The 20,325-nt window shown below is 37.3% G+C and overlaps 1 protein-coding gene across 19 annotated transcripts in view; it reads left to right on the forward strand.

Annotated features, from left to right (window-relative positions):
* Nrxn1 (neurexin 1) overlaps positions 1–20,325 on the forward strand; it is a 1,076,729-nt gene that overhangs the window by 537,264 nt on the left and 519,140 nt on the right. For 18 of the 19 annotated variants that reach the window (XM_038319685.1, XM_038319674.1, XM_038319675.2 and 15 more), the window contains 2 exons: positions 1,100–1,273; positions 7,528–7,647. In XM_038319685.1, coding sequence (XP_038175613.1) covers positions 1,100–1,273; positions 7,528–7,647 — 294 coding nt within the window. Of the gene's footprint in view, positions 1–1,099; positions 1,274–6,567; positions 6,595–7,527; positions 7,648–20,325 lie in introns of all 19 variants that reach the window. The other variant, XM_038319693.1, reaches the window with a different exon arrangement.

Genomic DNA, 20,325 nt, shown 5'->3' on the forward strand with positions numbered 1-20,325 from the left:
AAACAACTGGGAATCTAATCACATGATACCTCAATGATATGACTGCCTAAGTAAGACCTGAATAACTATAGCACTAATAGACATGCCTAAATGGAAGGCAGAAATCTCCCGGGACTCACCACAGGAGACTAAAGTATGCTGAGAGCAGGAGAAAAAAATAGTCTGGCCCAGGGATGAGTCACCTGACTATCTAGTACATACTGTTCAGGGATCATGTACATAACAAGTAAGACTGAAGGAATGAGCAAGTTGTAGTTATATATATTCAGGAGTGTGTGTGTGTGTGTGTGTGTGTGTGTGTGTGTGTGTGTGTGTGTTAAACAGTAGCAACTGAAAAAAAAGAGGCTATGATATCAAGAGGGAGCAGAGGGATACATAAGAGAGTGTTTGCAGAGAGGAATTAGAAGGGGGAAATTATGAAATTACATTTTAATTTCAAAAAATAAGACAACAAAAAGCAAGCAAACAAGAAGATAGTTTAGAATGTGACTCTAATCAGTTCAGCCCTTCAGCTTCTTGATCACTGAAAGACCCGAGCCCTGTGGATAAAGTTTACTTGATAGTAATGCCCTATCCCCCCTTCATTTCAGTTTTTTTGTTGTTGTTGCTTTTTGTTTGTTTGTTTGGTTGGTTGGTTTTTGGTTTTTGATTTTTTTGTCTGTTACATACTCTCACTCTGGCAGGGGTTCCCTACATGTCACATCTTTTGTTCCTCAGAGCAATGCAAGAAAAGCTTTTACTGTTCTAATTTTGGAAAATGGGCTTACTAATAATTTGAGAAACTGCCCTATAAAGTTACTAAATAATTAGACTGAATTTCTGTAAGTGTATACTTCTCCTCCCCTTGGCTATGCTCTTTTCATCTGGCGGTTCCCTCATGAATCCCTAGAGTGCTTTTGATAGCATGTAGAAAAATTCCAGGTGTTAACATATTGTTCAAAAGTTGCATTAATTTGTGCTTTTAAAAAATAGCAGGTCATACAGTTGCTTCATTGATTTAATCTAAATTAAACGTCATCTCTTTTATTTTCTCATCATGCTGTGTTTTCAAAATTGATGCTATGATCCTTTTGTGACAGTTAAATTGTTCTTTCCATAGGTGACTTGTACATCGGAGGAGTGGCTAAGGAAACATACAAATCCTTGCCAAAACTGGTCCACGCCAAAGAAGGCTTTCAAGGTTGCCTGGCATCTGTGGACTTAAATGGTCGGCTTCCAGATCTCATCTCGGATGCTCTCTTCTGCAATGGGCAAATTGAGAGAGGATGTGAAGGTACTACATCTCTGTCATTATACTACACAATTCTAATAACATTTCATACTAGTAAGCAAAGTCTGCTAACTGGTAGCATTTTCACATAGAACTTAGAAATCCTTATTCATGTTTTTAAATGTTTTATCCCATAAATCTCAAATTTTCTGGATTATTTTCAAGAATGCACTAAGGCCTAATTATAACTACTATGAACTAAGGACCTATAACTATGGACCTTGTAATTTATCTTCTTAGCGACTATAGTTTAGTTAAGTAGTATATCAATTAGTTCTATAATGTTTGTATAATAGCATCAGATAGCCTCTTAAAATAGAAAACAATTTATTCTAGTAATTATAATATAGCCCATTTTTCAAGCTTTACATTCAGTCAGATTTAAAAAAGAAGAGCTAGTTCCAGGACAGGCTCCAAAGCTACAGAGAAATCCTGTCTCGAAAAACAAAAAAAAAAAAAAAAAAAAAAAAAAAAAAAAAAAAAAAAAAAAAAAAAACGAGAGTAGGGCTCAGATACTCTTCCTAATTTGTATGTATCTGATAACAAGCAATATATTTTCTAATATATTTTCTATTTTGTCAAAATGGGTTTCTTATATTAACCAGGGCTAATGTGCAATGCCTCAAAACTGCCCTCAATTCTTTTACATTCTTTCCTGCCTTCTCTTAGATCGAAAGCTACAGCACTAGGTTCTTTCTTATCACTACTTTCATTTTAGATAATTTCTCACTTCAGCACCTCAGAGTTTTTGAGCCAGTTCTCCCTCTAAAATGTAATTCAATCACATTATCATGAACTGTATGACTCTGGGGCTTGTTACCATCACTGTTTCTCCTTTAAGTTCAACATAGATTGCTCCAACTTGAAATTTTAGATTTATAAGGAATTTTTTATAAGAAGAAAGGAAGGTGCAACTGTGATTCCAATGCTTTGGGAGATTATGAATCACTTATTCTCAGTCAGAACAATGTCATTATATTTAGCAATTACATAAATCTATGGAATTTTTAATTTAAAATCACATTTTTTTCCATTTCTGAAACATCCATTTCTTTGAAAAGTTAACTTACATTCAAGTTGTTTAAACAATAAAAGAGAGTAAGAATATTAATGGAAGACTTTTGTGAGTTCATTTTTAATTTTATCACCATATTTATTTATTTGTTTGAAATTTTGACATACCACTTGTTATGTGGTTTCTCATACTGCTTACTTAGTAAAGGAAACACAATTATTAGGCAAACACCTTTTCCCTAGTAGGAAAATACAAAATGTGAGATATCATTTGTTCTTTAGAAATGGTCTAATAAATGAAATTAGGTCACTTATTTATATTTTAAGGGAAATGTTTCATGGTTTTAAACGCTGCTTTTCAGAAGTAAGCTTTGCTACAGGTTGTATGGCAGGTGCTTTCTGAAAGAGACATTGGCAGCTCAGTAACTACCAGATGAGAAGAAGACACAAACACAAAGGACCCCCACACATTTTGTGAGTGAAGGGTAGAAGGAAGGTTAATGGGAGAAAATGTTTGCCGAAATATCTCTTGCTCTTCTTTCCCAACCTAATCTAGTAGGCAGTTTGTTAAGGATACTTAATTATAGGTTTATCTTCCTGAAGTAGCAGGCCACTTGTTTCTCCCGGCTGCCTAGAACCAAAATAATCACACAGAAACTATATTAATTAAATTACTGCCTGGCCCATTACCTCTAGCTTCTTATTGGCTAACTGTTACTCTTAAATTAACCCATCTCCATTAACCTGGGTATCATCATGTGGCTGTGACTTACAGCTAAAGCTCCATCTATCTCCAGCTGGGCTACATGGCTTCTCTCTGACTCCACCCTTCTTTCTCCCAGCATTCAGTTTAGTTTTCTTCGCCTACCTAAGTTCTGCCCTATCAACAGACCAAGGCAGTTTCTTTATTTATTAACCAATAAAGGCAACACATAGACAGAAGGACCTCCCACATCATCTTCACTGGCCTTAAATGGGCTTCTGGATATTGAAGTCACTGAGGCAGCTTATGGAATAGTTCTGTCTATAGCTATAGGAAAGTTTAAATTTCTCAGCTTTGAAAGTTCTCACCTCTTTTCCTGTTTTTCTTTACTCTGGGGCTATCACCGCATTCCAATCTTTCTGACATCCTGTCCCATAATTATTTCATTCCTAAGTTTAATTTGACCATTTCTGACTGGCCTTATACTAATGATAAGCTCCGATAAACTTGTCACAGGTATAATTAATGAGATTCACATGGCTTTAGGGTTAGCAATAAAATTATACATACCCACTGTATTATCTCTTCAAAGATAGTTGTCTTGTGGAATTAACTCCTTCTCAGATTAGAATCATTTAACGTCTGTGATAATAGAAATGCTGTGTCTTTGCTGTCTCCAAATAAGAGCTTGTCAAGGTTTTCCCTCATTCTTACCTAACAAAGCTGGCCAGACTTCGAGTTCCTGCCTGCAAAGAGTTCTCAATCTTCCCTAAGTAGTCACTTGTTACATTTACTATCTAGCTTATTCCAGTGAACAACAGGTGATTCATATATAAACACTACTCAGTAGATAAGAAGGCCATCTTCAGTTCCTGTATTTAAATTGGTATTTTTCAAGTGTCAGACAACATTGAACTGACTTGAAGAATTATTGGAACTCAAATTGGCAGATATCAGCACCAGGACTAGTGGTTCAGAAGGCTTGGCACGGGTCCTTAGAACTGACAATTCTAACAAATTCCCAAGTAATGCCTATGCTGCCTGTCTCACGTGATGGAAATTTTTTTATGTTATTCTTGAATTTCTTAGGTGTTATTTATCTGCATATAGCAGAAAATTGAAAGCAATCAAACAACTAAAGAAGCCTCATTAAACTCTAGATAACTCCCCAACAAAATTCAGTGACATTGTAAGGCTGCCCCTGCAGGCCTGGATTCCTCTGTGAGCAGCAGCAGGGCTTTGCTGTCTGATCATGTCTGTCACTGATTAAGCAATGGCGGTTTTAAGTTTATGTAAACCATCTCATTTAATGCTCAAAACACTATGAACACTGATGACTGCCCTTTTTCCAGATGAGTACACCTAGCTAAATAAAACAACAAACTGAGATAAATAAAACAACCTTTTTTAAGGTTAGGAAAGTGAATGACAGACGCTTAAAACTATAGATTCCTTGTCTTGGAAGGGCAGGATCCAAACTAACTTTCCTCTCTTGTCCTTTAGGTCTACATAAATTGTGGACTGACTTCCATTTTTCCTCCCTTTTCAGATGTATCATTTAGTAGAAATGTCATTTGGCTTGTTCCCAATTTCAGGCAGTGATAAAGTAAAATAATAAGAAATATTATATAGCTAGGGGGAAAATAAAGCAAGACTTTGATTCATGCAAGTATCTGTCAGTGCTTAAGAATTGTTCTAGGAGGTGAGTACTTCCAAAAACTTCTCTGCTCAAGCACGGGGAAACATTCACATGTAATGCCCAAAATATAAAAAAAAAAACTGTGGAGATAATAGGAAATTAGAAAAATTAAAAAGCAGTTCTCTACAGCTTAGCCAGATCCATTGTTAGTACACTTAGAGTTTAGCGGGCTGAGTGGTTGTGTGACTAATGATTTGTGTTGGAGTGGGAGCACTGGTATTCCTCAGTTCTTGATCCTACTTCTGCCTTTGGGCCAGTCAAAAATAAATAACTACTCAATAAAATAACCTCTCCACACCACAGGATTCCTCTATACCTGGTTCTTCTCTGTGCAAGAAAATGTCAATGAAGATTGTTTCAGAAGCTGTTTATTTCTTTAAATTGACACTGTTTTTAATTTCTGACACAGTGAGCTACTGATCAGTAGACCATTAAATATGTTTGGAACACAGTGCTGAAGAAATTAGTAATTCATGCTTAAGTTGAAAAAATACATCTACTCAGTTCTCCTTGTAGATTATTATTATTTCCAACATTATTTATAATACTATTGGTGTTTTAATCATTATTTGATGTTACTAATCATTATTGCATAATTGCAATTTATATTATAGATCCTACATTTGTAAAAATGCATGTAAGTTAGGCTTACTTTAATAACACCCTGTGGCCGGGAGATGGTGGCGCACGCCTTTAATCCCAGCACTCGGGAGGCAGAGGCAGGCGGATCTCTGTGAGTTCGAGACCAGCCTGGTCTACAGAGTGAGTTCCAGGACAGGCTCCAAAGCCACAGAGAAACCTGTCTCAAAAAGCAAACAAACAAAAAAAAAAAACTTCTTGTGAATAATGCCTTTATTGGAAAGGTTATCACATAAATATATTTACTTGATAAACTTTGTTTTATAAGACCATAGCTTATAATTACAGTAAAAAATATTCATTCACTGAAGCAATGATCTCAATGGCCATCACTAATATCAAATGGCATTGGAGACTATTTTTACATTTTGTAGAAAACATATAATTATTATTGCCAGAAATAATCCCTAAGTTATTGTCTATAGCGTTTAAATGAATTGTGCTTATTGTGTTCCCTTCTACTGTTTTGTAAATTCTTTTTCCTGGGGTTTTATGTCAAAACTATTCACATGGCAGTTTATTAGAACTAAGAACAGTTATGAAGGTATAGGCAACGCCAAGAACACTTCGGAATATATAAATCATATAGACCCAGTTTCTAAAAGTGAGAATGAGTATAACATCCTGCGATCTTGTAAAGGCATGTCCTCTAAGGAGAATTATATTGCAGGTTATTTCTTCATGACTTCCTTAAACTACTTCAAATGGCACATACTGCTCGGTGTCCTGTCATCACAGCAAAGCAGAGTTAAGGGCAGATAATACATAGAGTCTCAAGTCATATTTGCAAGTGAAAGGCTTCACAAACTGAGAGGGAGAAGCACATGGAGAGGCACTTTCTCTGTAGGGACCGCAGTCTCTGATGTGTACCATAGTCTCCACACGAAACAGCACACTGCATGTTCCAGTAAGTGAGGTACTCAAGGGACCCATCCTATCTGTACAGCAGAAGAGGAAGTACAAGAGCTCTTTATGTTTCCCTCATTGTGTTATTGGCTAGACAAACCATTATATGTATATACACACAGATAGCGTAAATGTATAAAAATTATACTGCTTTCTCATCTTTTGGCTTCTCTTAAGATTTGTGGCTGTTGATATTAATTTGTTTGCTATACATAGCATTTTTTTCTCTTTATAGCAGCATGCTTTTTTGAATCTGAACATTCTGTTTGCCCCATTTCCATATTGCTTACTAACATTTAATATATTTTGCTTTTTTTTTAAATTTTGCTGACAAAGTTGCATTGATGAAAGCTGACTTGCAAGGTAGATAGCCCTGTGTGTATAAAACAAGACTGAAACCCACCCTACACAGTGGAAACCCTAAAATAACAGTTTTTTGTTTGTTTGTTTTTATTTTTCCATTTTTAGTAACTGTTATTTGGATTTAGATTTAGTTCCCCCTTTCGTTTGGACGTTGTTTTGGATGTTGTGGAAGAAACCTCGTTTTGTAGTGTAGTTTGTATAAGGCTTTCAGTCTTGGCCATGTTCGTTCAGTCGCTGCCTTTAGTGCTGCGATCACATTTTTCTGTTCTTCGTTATCAGTGTTGTAGTGGTAATTCTATAGAAAGAGTAGCCTTCCTTTTCTGTGTGTTCAGCAGGGGCATGCCGTTACATTGTTTTCATTTTATGTTAACTGCATGCTATTGTCAGCGCATGTGAACTGATACTTGCCAACATACCTACCCAGAGCACTGAATAATTTCGACCTTAGACAGAGTGTATGCGTGGAAACGGCTGGATCTCATAGGGCACTTTTTCATAAGTCTGCTTGATTATTTTTTTTTTGCCAATCTTTAGCTCAATTTCATGATTTTACAATATCCATTTGTCATGGCATCTCTATTCATTGCTACGAAGTTAAGGAGATCCATTCATTTTCTAATATCCTACTGGTGACAGACAATGATTAATGATGGAATGAGATTACCTGCTACCACCATGACCATCTCAGAAGCTCCATACTTCCTTTTACTATTTGTTGGCTTAGGTATAATTACGATGTATCTGTCTTGTACTTGAAGCTTAAGAAGGCCTTCAGGTTAAACGTCTCAGTTTCTAGTTCAAGTGCGTGAAGATTCAAAGCTAGCTTGGACATGTGATTTAAGGTGTTGGCAACTACTTTATGTGACCTAGCTCAAGTAAAGAACATTCTGGATTTTGTAAAAGAACCCAAGTTTCTTTTGGCATGTTTTGCAGGGCCCAGCACAACCTGCCAAGAGGACTCATGTTCAAATCAAGGAGTCTGCTTGCAGCAATGGGACGGCTTTAGCTGTGACTGCAGCATGACTTCCTTCAGTGGGCCACTCTGCAACGACCGTAAGTACCTGTCCGACTGAGGACAGACACATCTCTGTCTCCAGCTTCTGCTGCTACGCAATGGCTAAAATTATAAGCTCTCATAGCATCTGTAATAAGACCATCATAGATGTGGCACTCAGGGTTTTTTCTATAAATAAATAAATGCCCATTTTAAAATAACATTTTTTTCAGGGTTGTGAATAGCTGAATGCTTTAATGGTGGTGGTTGATTTTCAGATGTTGCAATTGTCTTTCTTGGTTAATTATAGCCATTTTATGGGAAAGAACATTGCTAATTTCCAATATGTGGAATTCTTTTCAAAATGTTGAGACCTTTTTTCACTTTGTACTACATAGTTTTGTGAATTTGCCAAGTCATATCTTGAGATCCTTGGTTTCTGTGTGTGTGGTTAGAAGTTTCATTTCTCTCTTACTACCTCTTCTTCAGTAAGTCCGTTCTCCCATGTTCACTTTAAAAACACTATGTTTAATCATGTTTTCCAAGACTTCTTTCTTGTCTTTTTTTAAAGGTTTTTTTATTTATATTTTATGTATGAGGGCTCTGCATGTATGCCTGCAGAACAGAAGAGGGTGTCAGATCCCACTCTAGATGGTTCCACCATGTGTTGCTGGAAATTGAACTCAGGACCTCTGGAAGGGCAGCCAGTGCTCTTAACCACTGAGCCATCTCCCAGAACCTCTTTCTTGTCTTTTATACACTTGAATTCTCCACTTTAATCTCACAATGTGAGCATGATAGGTTCTAGGGCCCTCATGTTCTATCACAGTCCAGGGGCAGTATCAGAGCAGTGACATTTTTGAGGCAGAGTTATCTGGCCAACAAAAGTTTTGTTCGTGAACTTTCAGATAGAACTTGCTTCATAGGACTTCACTGAAATGATAAAAACATCTTCCACTGTCTATACAGGGTATTCACAATGCAGCTTCCTGTTTGGCGCTGGACCACATGCCTTGTGTTGTAAATGCTGCAGCGTGGATGTCAAAGCTCTAGCAGAATGGGGAAGGGATGTGATAGTAGAAGGTTGGGGCTATACAAAGAGACTAAGTTTGACGTTTGATTTAAGGAGAGCTGAGAGTACTGATTTTGTTGTTTAATTTTTGTCAGCAGCTATTTGAATCACGATAGCAAAAGTAGAATCAAACTAAAGTAAGTCATGATGTTGAATGCTTACTAACTACAAAGATAGTACAGTTCACTGGCTGTCTTTGGTTTCTGCCCAAAATATCAATTTTAGGAAGCATAAACCAAAAATAAGAAAGACAACTGGAAATTACTGGTAGCCAAGGGAAGAGGTCATCACATATCTTCAGTGTATAGCCTAAGACAAGTCACCTATGCTCCAGTAAATGATATCCTCCCAAGCCTGTGCAGAGAGCCCTGTTCACACATAAAGTAGGAAGGACACTTGTTGCAAAGATGTTGGGAAGGGTTTCAACAGGATAAGAAAAGGGGTAAGACATGACAATGGTGTGAGAAAAAATAATGATAAAAGACATCTTACTTAAAAAAAGCCTACACCTGTGTGTATATTCATTTGAACTGGACTGATAAGGCTAATCATAATAAGGCATGAGGCTAAGAGAAAGATGGGTTAGAGATCCTGGAGGCAGCTGATCAGATGTAGTGGTTGTAGACATGACCAAAATATACTGAAAATTCAAATAATAGAAGAAAAATATTTTTAAAGCAACTACCCATGAATGCAGAAACATCTGATATCTGCTTTTATGAGATCCTTTCCCCTAGTATATTGTAGCTTGGAGCAGTACAAATACATTCAAAGCATCATCCATTTAAATATACCTTGTATCTGTACATCAAATTACTCTCAAGAACAAAAGTCCCCTGTAAATTATATGCATAACCTCATACAGAGAGTAAGTGCATGCTTACTTATACAAAAAGAAGACAAAGACTTTTAAAGAACTCTCACAAATGCTTGGTTAACATGTGCTTGCTTACCTGTAGACCAATGACTGCCTGCATTTGCTCCCATTCAAAAATGACATAAACCTCTTTTCAAGGACTACCAGAAGACTGAGAATTTGTTATGATTTTTATTATTGCAAATTGTTCATGCTGAATTCAATCTTGACAGATGTATGACTACATGTGGTAGTTTAGAGGGCTTTTTGGTATGAAAATATTTTTTTATTTTGCTCAAGAACATTCTCTGCCAAACTCTGCTAAGCTATTTCTTGTGTTTTACAAAACAGTTGTCATTTGGTTGTGTCAGACCGTGTGTCCCATACACCAGTTAATATGAAGAGTGCAATTTTCTGTACGTGATTGTTAGGCTTTTCCTAAGGAACGTCAGATTCTGACCTTCCATATCAGGCTGTCTTCCAGGGAGCTTTGGCAGAAACTATTTAAATGGTGATCCAGGGGGACAGTTGTAGGGTTGGCGATGATAAGTCTAGTTGTTATTTCCCTGTAAATGGGTAAATGTCACTCAATAAATATGTCTCCTGATATGCCTCTTGCACAAATCAGCACTAAATTTTGTTTGAGAGCTCTCAGAATACATGCATTTTAATTAAACCATTACCTCATACTAGGTTTAATGGAAATGCGAAGTGTTCCCATGGTTTGAACATTGGTGTTTTCCTGTGATGAGGATTTGTAGATAAAGATTACTATTTAATGGTACATTTTATTTTTAGGAAGTTATAATATATATAAAATAATAGTAATTTTTACTTTGAAAACCTACCTGTTAAAGATGAGAACTGAAGCCTCTCGACACATATTATCACCTTTTACATACATCCTGTCTCCTGATCTCTCCATTGTTTTGTTTTCCTACAAGTAGTAGTAATGTGATTTCTTAGATTTTAGCAAGCACCCTTCCTCTGTTGAGACTGATTTTAAAGTAAAAAAAACAAGTAGCAAACAAGAAGCCTAGAGCCACTAAGGAAACATTTCTTCCTATCTCAGTTACCAGTCCACAAACTCTTTGATGGCAACTCCCAAATCATAACAGATTAAAAGAAACCAAGAAAATGGAAAAAGACATAAACATGTCAATATAGAAAAAGAACACAGTGCATAGAAGAAGAGACCCTTCCCACAGCTGAACTTCTAAGTGTCATCTATCTGATATAGTTTATAGAGTGGGTTTGAGTAACTAGACATTTTTATTTATATTATCCTGGAGATATAATTACCAGTGTGATGATGGGAATACTTTATAACTTAAGTAAAATCTTGGATAGATCATACTAATTAATTGATTTGAAAGGAATCTTTCATAAACAAAGGCATCTTTGTAAAGTGATGCCAGAGGTTATTTTTAAAAATGTGTGTGTGTGTGTGTGTGTGTGTGTGTGTGTGTGTTTAAGCAAACCCCTTTATCCATGGAAAATTGCCATTCTAGAGATGGACTCATTAACAATTTCAGGCTGTGCCTGGTGTGGTGTCATGCATCACAGTCTTCTATACAGGATCGAATTCCGGGTCCTTGAACCATCATTTTTTCTGGCTTATTATAGTAATAATAATTACTGCTGTTTACTTCCCATCCCTCCTTATTCCAAATCCATTTTGTTTCTCTCCTACTTTTATCCTTCCTGGTCTAAATGTCACCAACATCTCCTGACTGATTCTTCCAATCAGAGGCAGTTTCTTTACTTCTCTGAATTCCTATAGGATTCTGCACTATTGTGTTAGCCATTACTATCCACTATGGAGTTTATGTTTGGCTTATCTCTCTATAGGGTATATATTATTTTCCTAGGAACAATATTATTTTGTGTTTTAAAATTTCCTGTGTTTTGTATCATATATCTGAGGTTTGTACAGCAAGTTGTAGATAACCGGTAATAACAGAGGCTTACCACGGCAATGGTAAGTAAATATAAGAAGCTTGCCAAAAGATTTCTAGTGTGTCTACTATGCTAGATTTATTAGTCTGGAGTTAATAAGACCCCTTGTCTGACAGTGGCCTTCATTTCCACACTTAGATATTGCAGAACATGTTGCCTATGCTGTGACTGCCAACTGACTTACTCATGGAATCCTCCACATTGCATTTTCCAACTTCTTCTGTTTCACAGCCTAATTTCTCTACCTGCTGAATGCTCTTATCCCACCTGAAATGCATCCCTCTCACTTTATCTTCCGGCAGAAATGTAGTTTCACGTACAGTCTGTGTTTAAATTGTTTATGCCATGGAAACAAATTTGCTGTCCTAGACTGGGCATTACCATTTCCTTGTTTGAAGTGGAAAGAAAATTGTGTGTTGCACCACCTCCCATTATTTTCAGCAGCAGATAGATGTTACCTTTCTCTTTAACTATTTACCAGGTGTTCAGTATGTTTTAAGTCTGTGTTAGGAGTTTTCGTTTATTTTGAAACATCTATCTACTGCCTACTTACATGGTCATACATACCCATCATCATGAAACCAGTGTGCTATCCTTTGCTGCTTTCACCCTGTGGTACAGATTAGAACCATATTATCTAATTTAATGGCAGGTTGGAGGAGATAAATATGGCTATGATCACACAGAAAATAGCAAACAAAATAACATTGTCACATTACATTAGTGTGGAAGTGTACTGTGCCAAATTGCAGTTCAGCTTCAAACATGTCTTTTCCCATAAGGGAGTAATACATCACACTGCTGTTGGGTGCTGTGGTTGTAGGAGGGTGTGGGCTCAGATATTAAAAGACTATTTTCAAAATTTTAAACTTTGCCAAGGGAAAAATCTTTTGGAGAGGAATTCAGTCCTTTGTGTTTGAATTACAAATATCCACTAAAACAAGGCTGAAACACATTTGACAGAGTCTTTTTACTGTGACATTTAGAAATATCATCAGCTTTGTTTCTTATTTCTTTCGGTTGTTTGAAAAGAGAATCCAATATTCACTGTCTAATGGAAAGGAATCCTAACATGCATAAAAATAACTTAGATCTAAGCAGTATGCCTCTGCCGTTTAGGATGCTAATGTTATTACACTGCAAGATGATTTGCTGTTATTTAGGGCTGAATACTATTTCTTAATTAGCTATGTCTACAGTCAGATTCTCATTGTGAATGTGGGGAGTCTCAATAAACCTTAGTCATCATGAATTTCTAAGTGTTGCCCTTAAGCTATTGAAGAAAAGTCAAAATATATATATATATATATATATATATATATGGACAACCCTTGGACAACTTAGATAGCTATGGAAAATTAGGGTCAGTCTTGTCTCAAGTTAAACTATAAAGGATTACAATACTATTCAAACCAAGTCAAAAAATGTTTCATCTATATAAGAAAAAATAAGCAAGTAGAAAAATCCCAAAGTGATAGGTTAAAATACTTAGCTACCTGAGTACTGAGTTTTAGCACCTATACAGCTGCTGTGTGTTCTCTAACTTTAGTAGCCTTTTACAAATGTACAAACATATCAGGGTGGGCATAGAAGCCCTGTTTGAGATGTTTTCTTTACCTATGTGCTTTTCTATTATTATTCTCTCAATTTCCTAACTTGATTGACATTGTTGACTTTTTCATTAGAAGGGTTCATAGTAAACTTTTTATAACTACAGGGTAGCCTTCTATGTTTGCATTTCTGTAGCAATGTTATCAAATCCCACTAGAGTCTAGTCAGCCAAGGTAGCTGTGAGATAGTTTGCCAATCCCCTTGTTAATTGTCCTTAAGAAATAACAATGACTCTAGTTTTAAAGGTACCATTTGTGCATTCTCTTTCTACGTGAGGGGGCACTTTGCTCCTGGCTCTTGCCAGATACATAGTTCAAGTTAGAATACAATATTCCAAGAATGTTCTTTCTGTGTTTTAAATTTTTAGACTTTTGGTTTATCTTTACTTTTAAAATTGAATTTATTTTCCTTATAACTTCACACTGGATGCCCCTCTGAGCAAATGATCTACAATGATGTCTTTTCAGAATATTGTATACTACTAAGTGTTACTAATAAATAACTTATTATACATCTGTTAATTGAGAAATTATGTGACAAGAGGCTTTGTTTAAATGCTTTTCCTGCTTTATGGAATCAAAGAATTAATATTTTAAAGGAGTATGCAGTTAAACATAATTAGCTTAGATTTTAGGAAGTCTTCATTTAAAAGAGTGCTCCTTGTATTTGAAATACTGGTTGAAGCAGAGGTGATTTACATCCTATATTGTCATAGATATGCATTGCTGTTGCATAAGAACTACAAAAATCTATGTAGTTCTGTTGGCGGAGGCTGCTCGTTCATTTCCTGGCCACTCAAACCCGAAATATTTACACAGAAACTGTATTAATTAAATCACTGCTTGGCCTATTAGCTTATATGTATTTCTAGCTACCTCTTACATCTTAAATCAACCCATCTCTATTAATTTGTGCATCATCACGAGATTGTAGCCTACCAGCAAGGTTTCTGTGTCTTCCTCTACCAGTTGCTAGATGGTGTCTCACTGACTCCACCCACTCTCTCCTTTAACTTTAACTTTAACATAGCAATTTTACATACAACAAAACATTTATCAAGCAAGAATTATAGTTACAATATTTATACCTGCTTTATCTTTTATCATAACTAAGGAAAACTATAACTATCTATCCTTCAACTCCATCAAAGACTCCAGAAGGACATACTATTACCTAAGTTAACAGGAAGTGCATTGTAAGCAACTTCCAATACTCTAGAATTGACAGAGACATCATGCTCCCTGGACAGTCATCCAAAGTTTTTTTGTAACATTGAGGCACCCATCTTCAGCCTACAGGCCCGTAGTATCCAACAGACTTTTCCATGAAGCAGGAAATTCCAAAGACAGTTTCACCTATATTGGCAGTTTGTCAGTCACTTTTTTGTGTGTCCTGTAAAATGTTTTGCAGACTCTTTCATGAAGCAGGAACCCTGAAGAACTGTCTCACCTTTTTTAGGCAACTTTAGCAGTCATTTTCTGTGGGTCCTATATATCCATAGCATCAACATAGCATCAAGCAGTCCAGGCATGAGCAGTTTCTTGCCCAAATGGCTAACAAACTCCATAAGGAGTCTCTTTGATGCCCATCATCCTCTTGAAGTAGATAGGTTCTGCCAGGAGTAGATGTGTCTCATTGTCATGAAAAGTCTTAAGTTCTTAAAACATTTTAAATGTCATATTTTGTAGGTCTTTTAAAGATTTGAAAAATAACTATTCATCTGAAACATATCTCTGTACATCTAGAAAACCTAAGATGACTAGAAGCTTGACTATTATAGATAATATATATTAACCTATTTTTAAGTGAGCTGCACAAACACAATACCTTAATCAAAAGCAGAAATATACATTTAGCAAAACCGACCTTAAATTTGTATCAATAGACCAAGATCCACACCAATGTAAAGTATTTATCTCTATATCATATACCCCTTTAAATGTAAATAAACATTTATAAACAACATTTGGAAGCTCCTATCACTATCTTTTGGTGTTGTAACCTATTAAATATGGACTACAAAGTCTGCTCCTTATGCTTTATAAACCTTATGCATTTAATAATCAAAACGCCTCCTTTTCATTAATTCTAAAGTAAGAATGTCTAGGAGTGGATGACAGTTTAGACAACGTTTCGGTATGAACGAGCTATCAGTCTGTCTTCAGCCTACTCTGGGCTGTGCACCATTGGTTTTTCCAGGGAGGCACCCATGCAGTGTCAGTTTCTCAAGGGCAATTAACACTGTGAATATTCCAAGACTCCTCTCTCTTGCTGTTCTTAGATTTTAATTTTCAGTTCTAAGCTGCATGAAATTTGTTTTTCACTTCTAAACACAGTCAAAAACTCAGAGTGAGCTGTCAAAGGCAGGAGGCTGTCATTTGCTTCTAGCTCTGTCATTAAAAGACACTGATTATGAAGGAGAGCTGGGGATCTTCTGTGATTTTTCTGTGGCCGGTCTTCAGAAATCATAATTGAACATTTGATCAAGACATCAGGCAAAATATTTCCAAAATGTCTTTTGTTTATAGCAGATTTTTCAGTGTATGGGATAGGAAATGGACAGCCAACGTTCAGTATCATGCTAATCAATCAATGTGTACTAAGTCTTTGACTATTTTAATTGCATCTCAGCTTTTTCTTTATCCAGTTGAGGAGAAAATGGTTAAATAATGTCAGAGCCCGAAGTGTACAGTGTAATCTTTGAAGGGCTTTGGAATACATATGAGAAGAGCATAAAGGAATGCATGAAGCCCACAGCATGGAAATTTACGACAAGATCAATTGTAAAAACCAAGGTCCTTCCTGATTGTAGGGAAGAGGACAAAGGCTCTCTGGAAATGTACCCAGTCCAGTAAGAAGGTCACAATAAAAATAATATTTACTTGCATTAAGGAATAATTCAAATCTTAATGGGGGAATTTCAACTGTGAATAAATTATGCCTGGATGCATTCCTTTTCCTTCCCCAAACAAAGCATTTGGTGTCTTTAATGAGATTTACTGTGGCAATTAATATGTGTAGACTTCTTTAATAGGGAGGAATTACAGTCTCTCTGGCTCGGTGTGTAGTGCATTTTTACCTCAGTGGTAGCATTTGGCAGCAAGATATAATTCATACAAAAATGAGTGTTAGCTCTAGGTTTTATGGAATGTGTGATTTAATGACTCTAATGATCTAAACTAACATCTTTCAGAAAATTACCTATGAAGTATGAGACTTAATCTTCCCAGAATTTGGTAACACAGGAAGGTACAAAGACATTTTCTTACTTGAAATGGTTTTAAATGGGACAAATTTTATAAAAGGATCAACCAATAAAAAAGATTTTTTTTTTTTCAAAAAAATGGATCGTGAACAAAGAAGCTGCATTTGAAGGAGACAGGAGAAACTGTGTTTGAGTAGGTGTGAAGGCGTCTTATAAATATATAACATATGACCCTTTAAAGAGAAAACCAGATGGAATATGCAGCAGCAAAATGAAGAATACATTTTGCTTGGGCTCTTCACTTGTGCAGTTCAATGTATGTTCTGATATTTGGAAGTTTTCCTGTTGGAAGCTTTGGATCATAGTTGCTCAAAACACTCCTGGTACTGTACCCTCTGCTAGTTAAAGCAGGATATTTAATTTGTGAAACTTCTCCAGGTCACAATGTCTGAAGTTTCTGGAATATCTTTTTCTCAACTCTTGACGTTGCATGACTTGCTCACCTGGTAGACTTTGCAGTGAGGATTGAAGTTTATGCAGCGCTGAAGTAGGACTGGAGCAAAGGGCTGCTGCTGAGTCTGTGAGATGCCGGTTGAGGTCAGCTCTCGTGGATCTGCTTTCCTAGGCCTTACTCTGTTTCACTAAATTAAAAACAGGAAAGTGGTAGAGAAACACTAACTCTTCTCGGCCACAAGAGACACCGAAGGAGTAATTAAACTGAATTGAGGGTGTCAGGCACATCCATTTTATTGACAGTGACAATAATTCTGTAAATCAAAACCTTGGAAGCATCAGTGGTGTTAAGTACTAAAGCTAAAACGTGAGGTGCCTAAAAGCAATCTCATGAGAATTCACCGCAGTCTACTGGATGCTGTGTGTAAAGCCGCCCTGGGAGCTGGGTCTGTACTACCTGTGGGTAAAACTGTAGTGACCGTGACCCCCGTGACTGAACCTTGGGAACTCCCCTGTGTAAAGCCAAGCAGAGATGTTCTGCAGTACCAGCTCTCACTTTTGGGGTTGCCGTGAAAACTCTCTCCTTATTTGCCTCTCCATTTCTTCTAGTGAAGTTGTCAGGAGCACTTGTTGGTATTTACTGTCCCAGATACCTCTCGTCTTTTCTTACAACATGGAGGTACCTCAGAACTTTATGCAACAGGTTCTCTTCTGCATTTGGCATGCCTTATTCCTTATCAGCTCTGAGACAGGGTACATACGTGCTAGGGTAATCACTAAGTGACTTCTGTGCCTTCATCTCTGCCAAGGTGCTTCCTCCTCTGGATTGGCCTCTTCTACTCCACTCTGCCTCAGAACATGCAGCCTCTTCACCTACAATACTTCTTACTGGGTGATTTATTCTGCTTCGGTGCCAGACACTTACTGACTAAGTGGTCTCTGTGGGTGCCCTTATTTTTTTTTTTTTTTTTTTTTTTTTTTTTTTGCATAACATTCCTCCACCCTTGGTATGATTTCGTATGGTGTTTACTATGTATTAGATGCTTGCTAATAGGAGGATGTTTGTGTCTCAAAGCCTCCCTCAGTTAAGTGATTTTGTGTGTGTGTGTGTGTGTGTGTTTTCATCTAGACCCATTTTATTCCTACAGTTTATTAGATAATGCATGTATATACTATGTAACACCTAGAAGGGGTAATTGATGATGTTTTTATCTCATTATTTTAAATGCATTTTATTACCTCTATTTTTTACTCCAATAAGCTTAGATTTTAATGTAATTAGAAAGGAAGTGCTTTGAGTACAGATGTGTGTGCAGGAGTATATGTGCATGCTTGTGTGCTTTTGTAAATATATGCATGTGTGTGTGTGTGTGTGTGTGTGTGTGTGTGTGTGTGTGTAAGCATATATTCATGGGAAGCACATATTATTAAATGACCATCTGTTTCACTTTCTTCAGCCTCTGGAGTCCTGCTTTTTATAGTATCCTGTTAGATTTGACAATTGCTGTTATTTCAAGAAAGACACTTTTGTTCACTTTACTTTTTCAACACTAATTAGATGACACGCGCAGGAATAATCTCAGCATAATGAAATGCTGCACTGTCTGTTTGATCTTTATTGTTTGAGAGTTAAGCCTTTGCAGTGGTGGAATATTTTTTCAAGGAAATAACATAGTATCCCTGGAGAAAATGGGATGTGTCTCGCGATAGTATACCATTTGGGTGTCCTGTTCTAGTCCACCACTCTCCTGGAAGGGCTTGCCAAGTGTGTTCCCTCTGAAGGAGTTACCTGAAAACAATGTGCACACTTGGTGTTTTATAGACATTATTTTTTTAAAAAGAAATCTTGCTATTTTTCCTCTCTACATTAACTATGCTGGATATAGTATTTTTTGACACATGAAGCTGTTTAATTAGGTTAAACACTTGTGTGAAGATCACAAGACTCACTCTGTCTGGCCGCTGTGCTATTGTAGGAGAGTATTTGGAAAATTATCTTAACAAGAAGGCTACCTTCTGCCTTTCTTTCTACACACCCTTTAGGGTGTGAGAAACCTTGCCAAAACATGGTGACGTCAAAAGAAACAGGGCATACTCAGGTGTTAAGAAAACTGAGAACACCAAAAAATAGTTAGAAATAAATGGCAAGAAATGGAACTTGTAGCCGGGCGGTGGTGGCGCATGCCTTTAATCCCAGCACTCGGGAGGCAGAGGCAGGCAGATCTCTGAGTTCGAGGCCAGCCTGGTCTACAAGAGCTAGTTCCAGGACAGGCTCTAGAAACTACAGGGAAACCCTGTCTCGAAACAAACAAACAAACAAAAAAAGAAATGGAACTTGTTTACCTGAATTAAAGGAAGGCAGTTAATGAAGAGTTTAGATTCCAGGAGGAGTTCCCAAATTGTGGTTCTGAGGTTGGTAATGCCAATGGAACTTCTAAACTAGCTACACCTGCATGGTGTCAGGCCATTCTTACTGCAGTCATCCTGGCCCTGACACCGGACATGATGCAGGCATCTGTGTAGTGCAAGACTCCAGATCATGTGGCACACCCTCCATGGGAGGCAGGCAGACTCCAGATCATGTGGTACACCCTCCATGGGAGGCAGGCAGACTAAATTGCTGCAGCAGTTCTCTAGGTGTGTGCTTCCACAGAACAGCAGACTTTCTTTGGTAAGGAATTTCTCTAAGGAATTTTTATTAACTAAACTTTTTGTGGAGCCTGAAGTCATAATCTTACCTATTTTATATATGGTATTTTGAAACACACACACGTGTGTGTGTGTATTTGTATGTGTATATAAATTGAATTCTTGGTAAATGGAAATCCACCATTGCTGATGTAAAAAGCCAATAAAGCCGAATTATTAAATCCAGGTTTATTCTGAGCAAAGCCTTCCTGGGTGGCCCCAGGGGAAGTTAAGGAGACCACAAGGGGAACCCAGGAGACAGGGGCTTTTTAATGCCCTCTAGGAATGGAGAAGTCAATGGCAGGCTTTCTCAGGGACAGAATCTGGACTGAGATACCTCCAGGAGAGGGGGTTTGGGATGGAACTTCCACCCGAACATTCCAGACTCTTTGGGTATATGAATGCCAGGGACTGGGGTGAAGTTTCCCCCAGAACACTTGTCTTTAAAAGGGTCTGCAGAGCTCTAGGGTGTTCTGGGATTCACATCATTGCTTTCCTTTTGTGCTTTCTATTTCTACAGCTTTCATGTCTATTTTTACCGCATTGGAGGCCTTTCTAGGTTCAGTTTATAGCTCAGTCACACCACACTAATTTCAGCCAGAGATTTAACTCCTCAGTTGCTGCCTGCTTCTCTAGAAGTGGTCTGACCACTTAGGTCCTAACCTGGAGAGAATTCTGCTCCCCAGGATACTGGCCCTGTTGCTGCTGTTAAAGGTAGCTTTAACTAAATCTCTATTGTTCTAATTACGAATAAGACTGGAGATTCAAAGGCTGGGATGAAAACCTGTGAGCTCAGAGAGGTTGAGCAACTAGTTAACACTTGCTCCTTGCTGGTGGCCACCAAAGAACCATGCTTCATGCTTCTGCTTGGCCAAATCAGGCAAAGCTATGCC

This window comes from Arvicola amphibius, chromosome 2 (genome assembly GCF_903992535.2).
Source record: "Arvicola amphibius chromosome 2, mArvAmp1.2, whole genome shotgun sequence".
Classification (NCBI taxonomy): Eukaryota; Metazoa; Chordata; class Mammalia; order Rodentia; family Cricetidae; genus Arvicola; species Arvicola amphibius.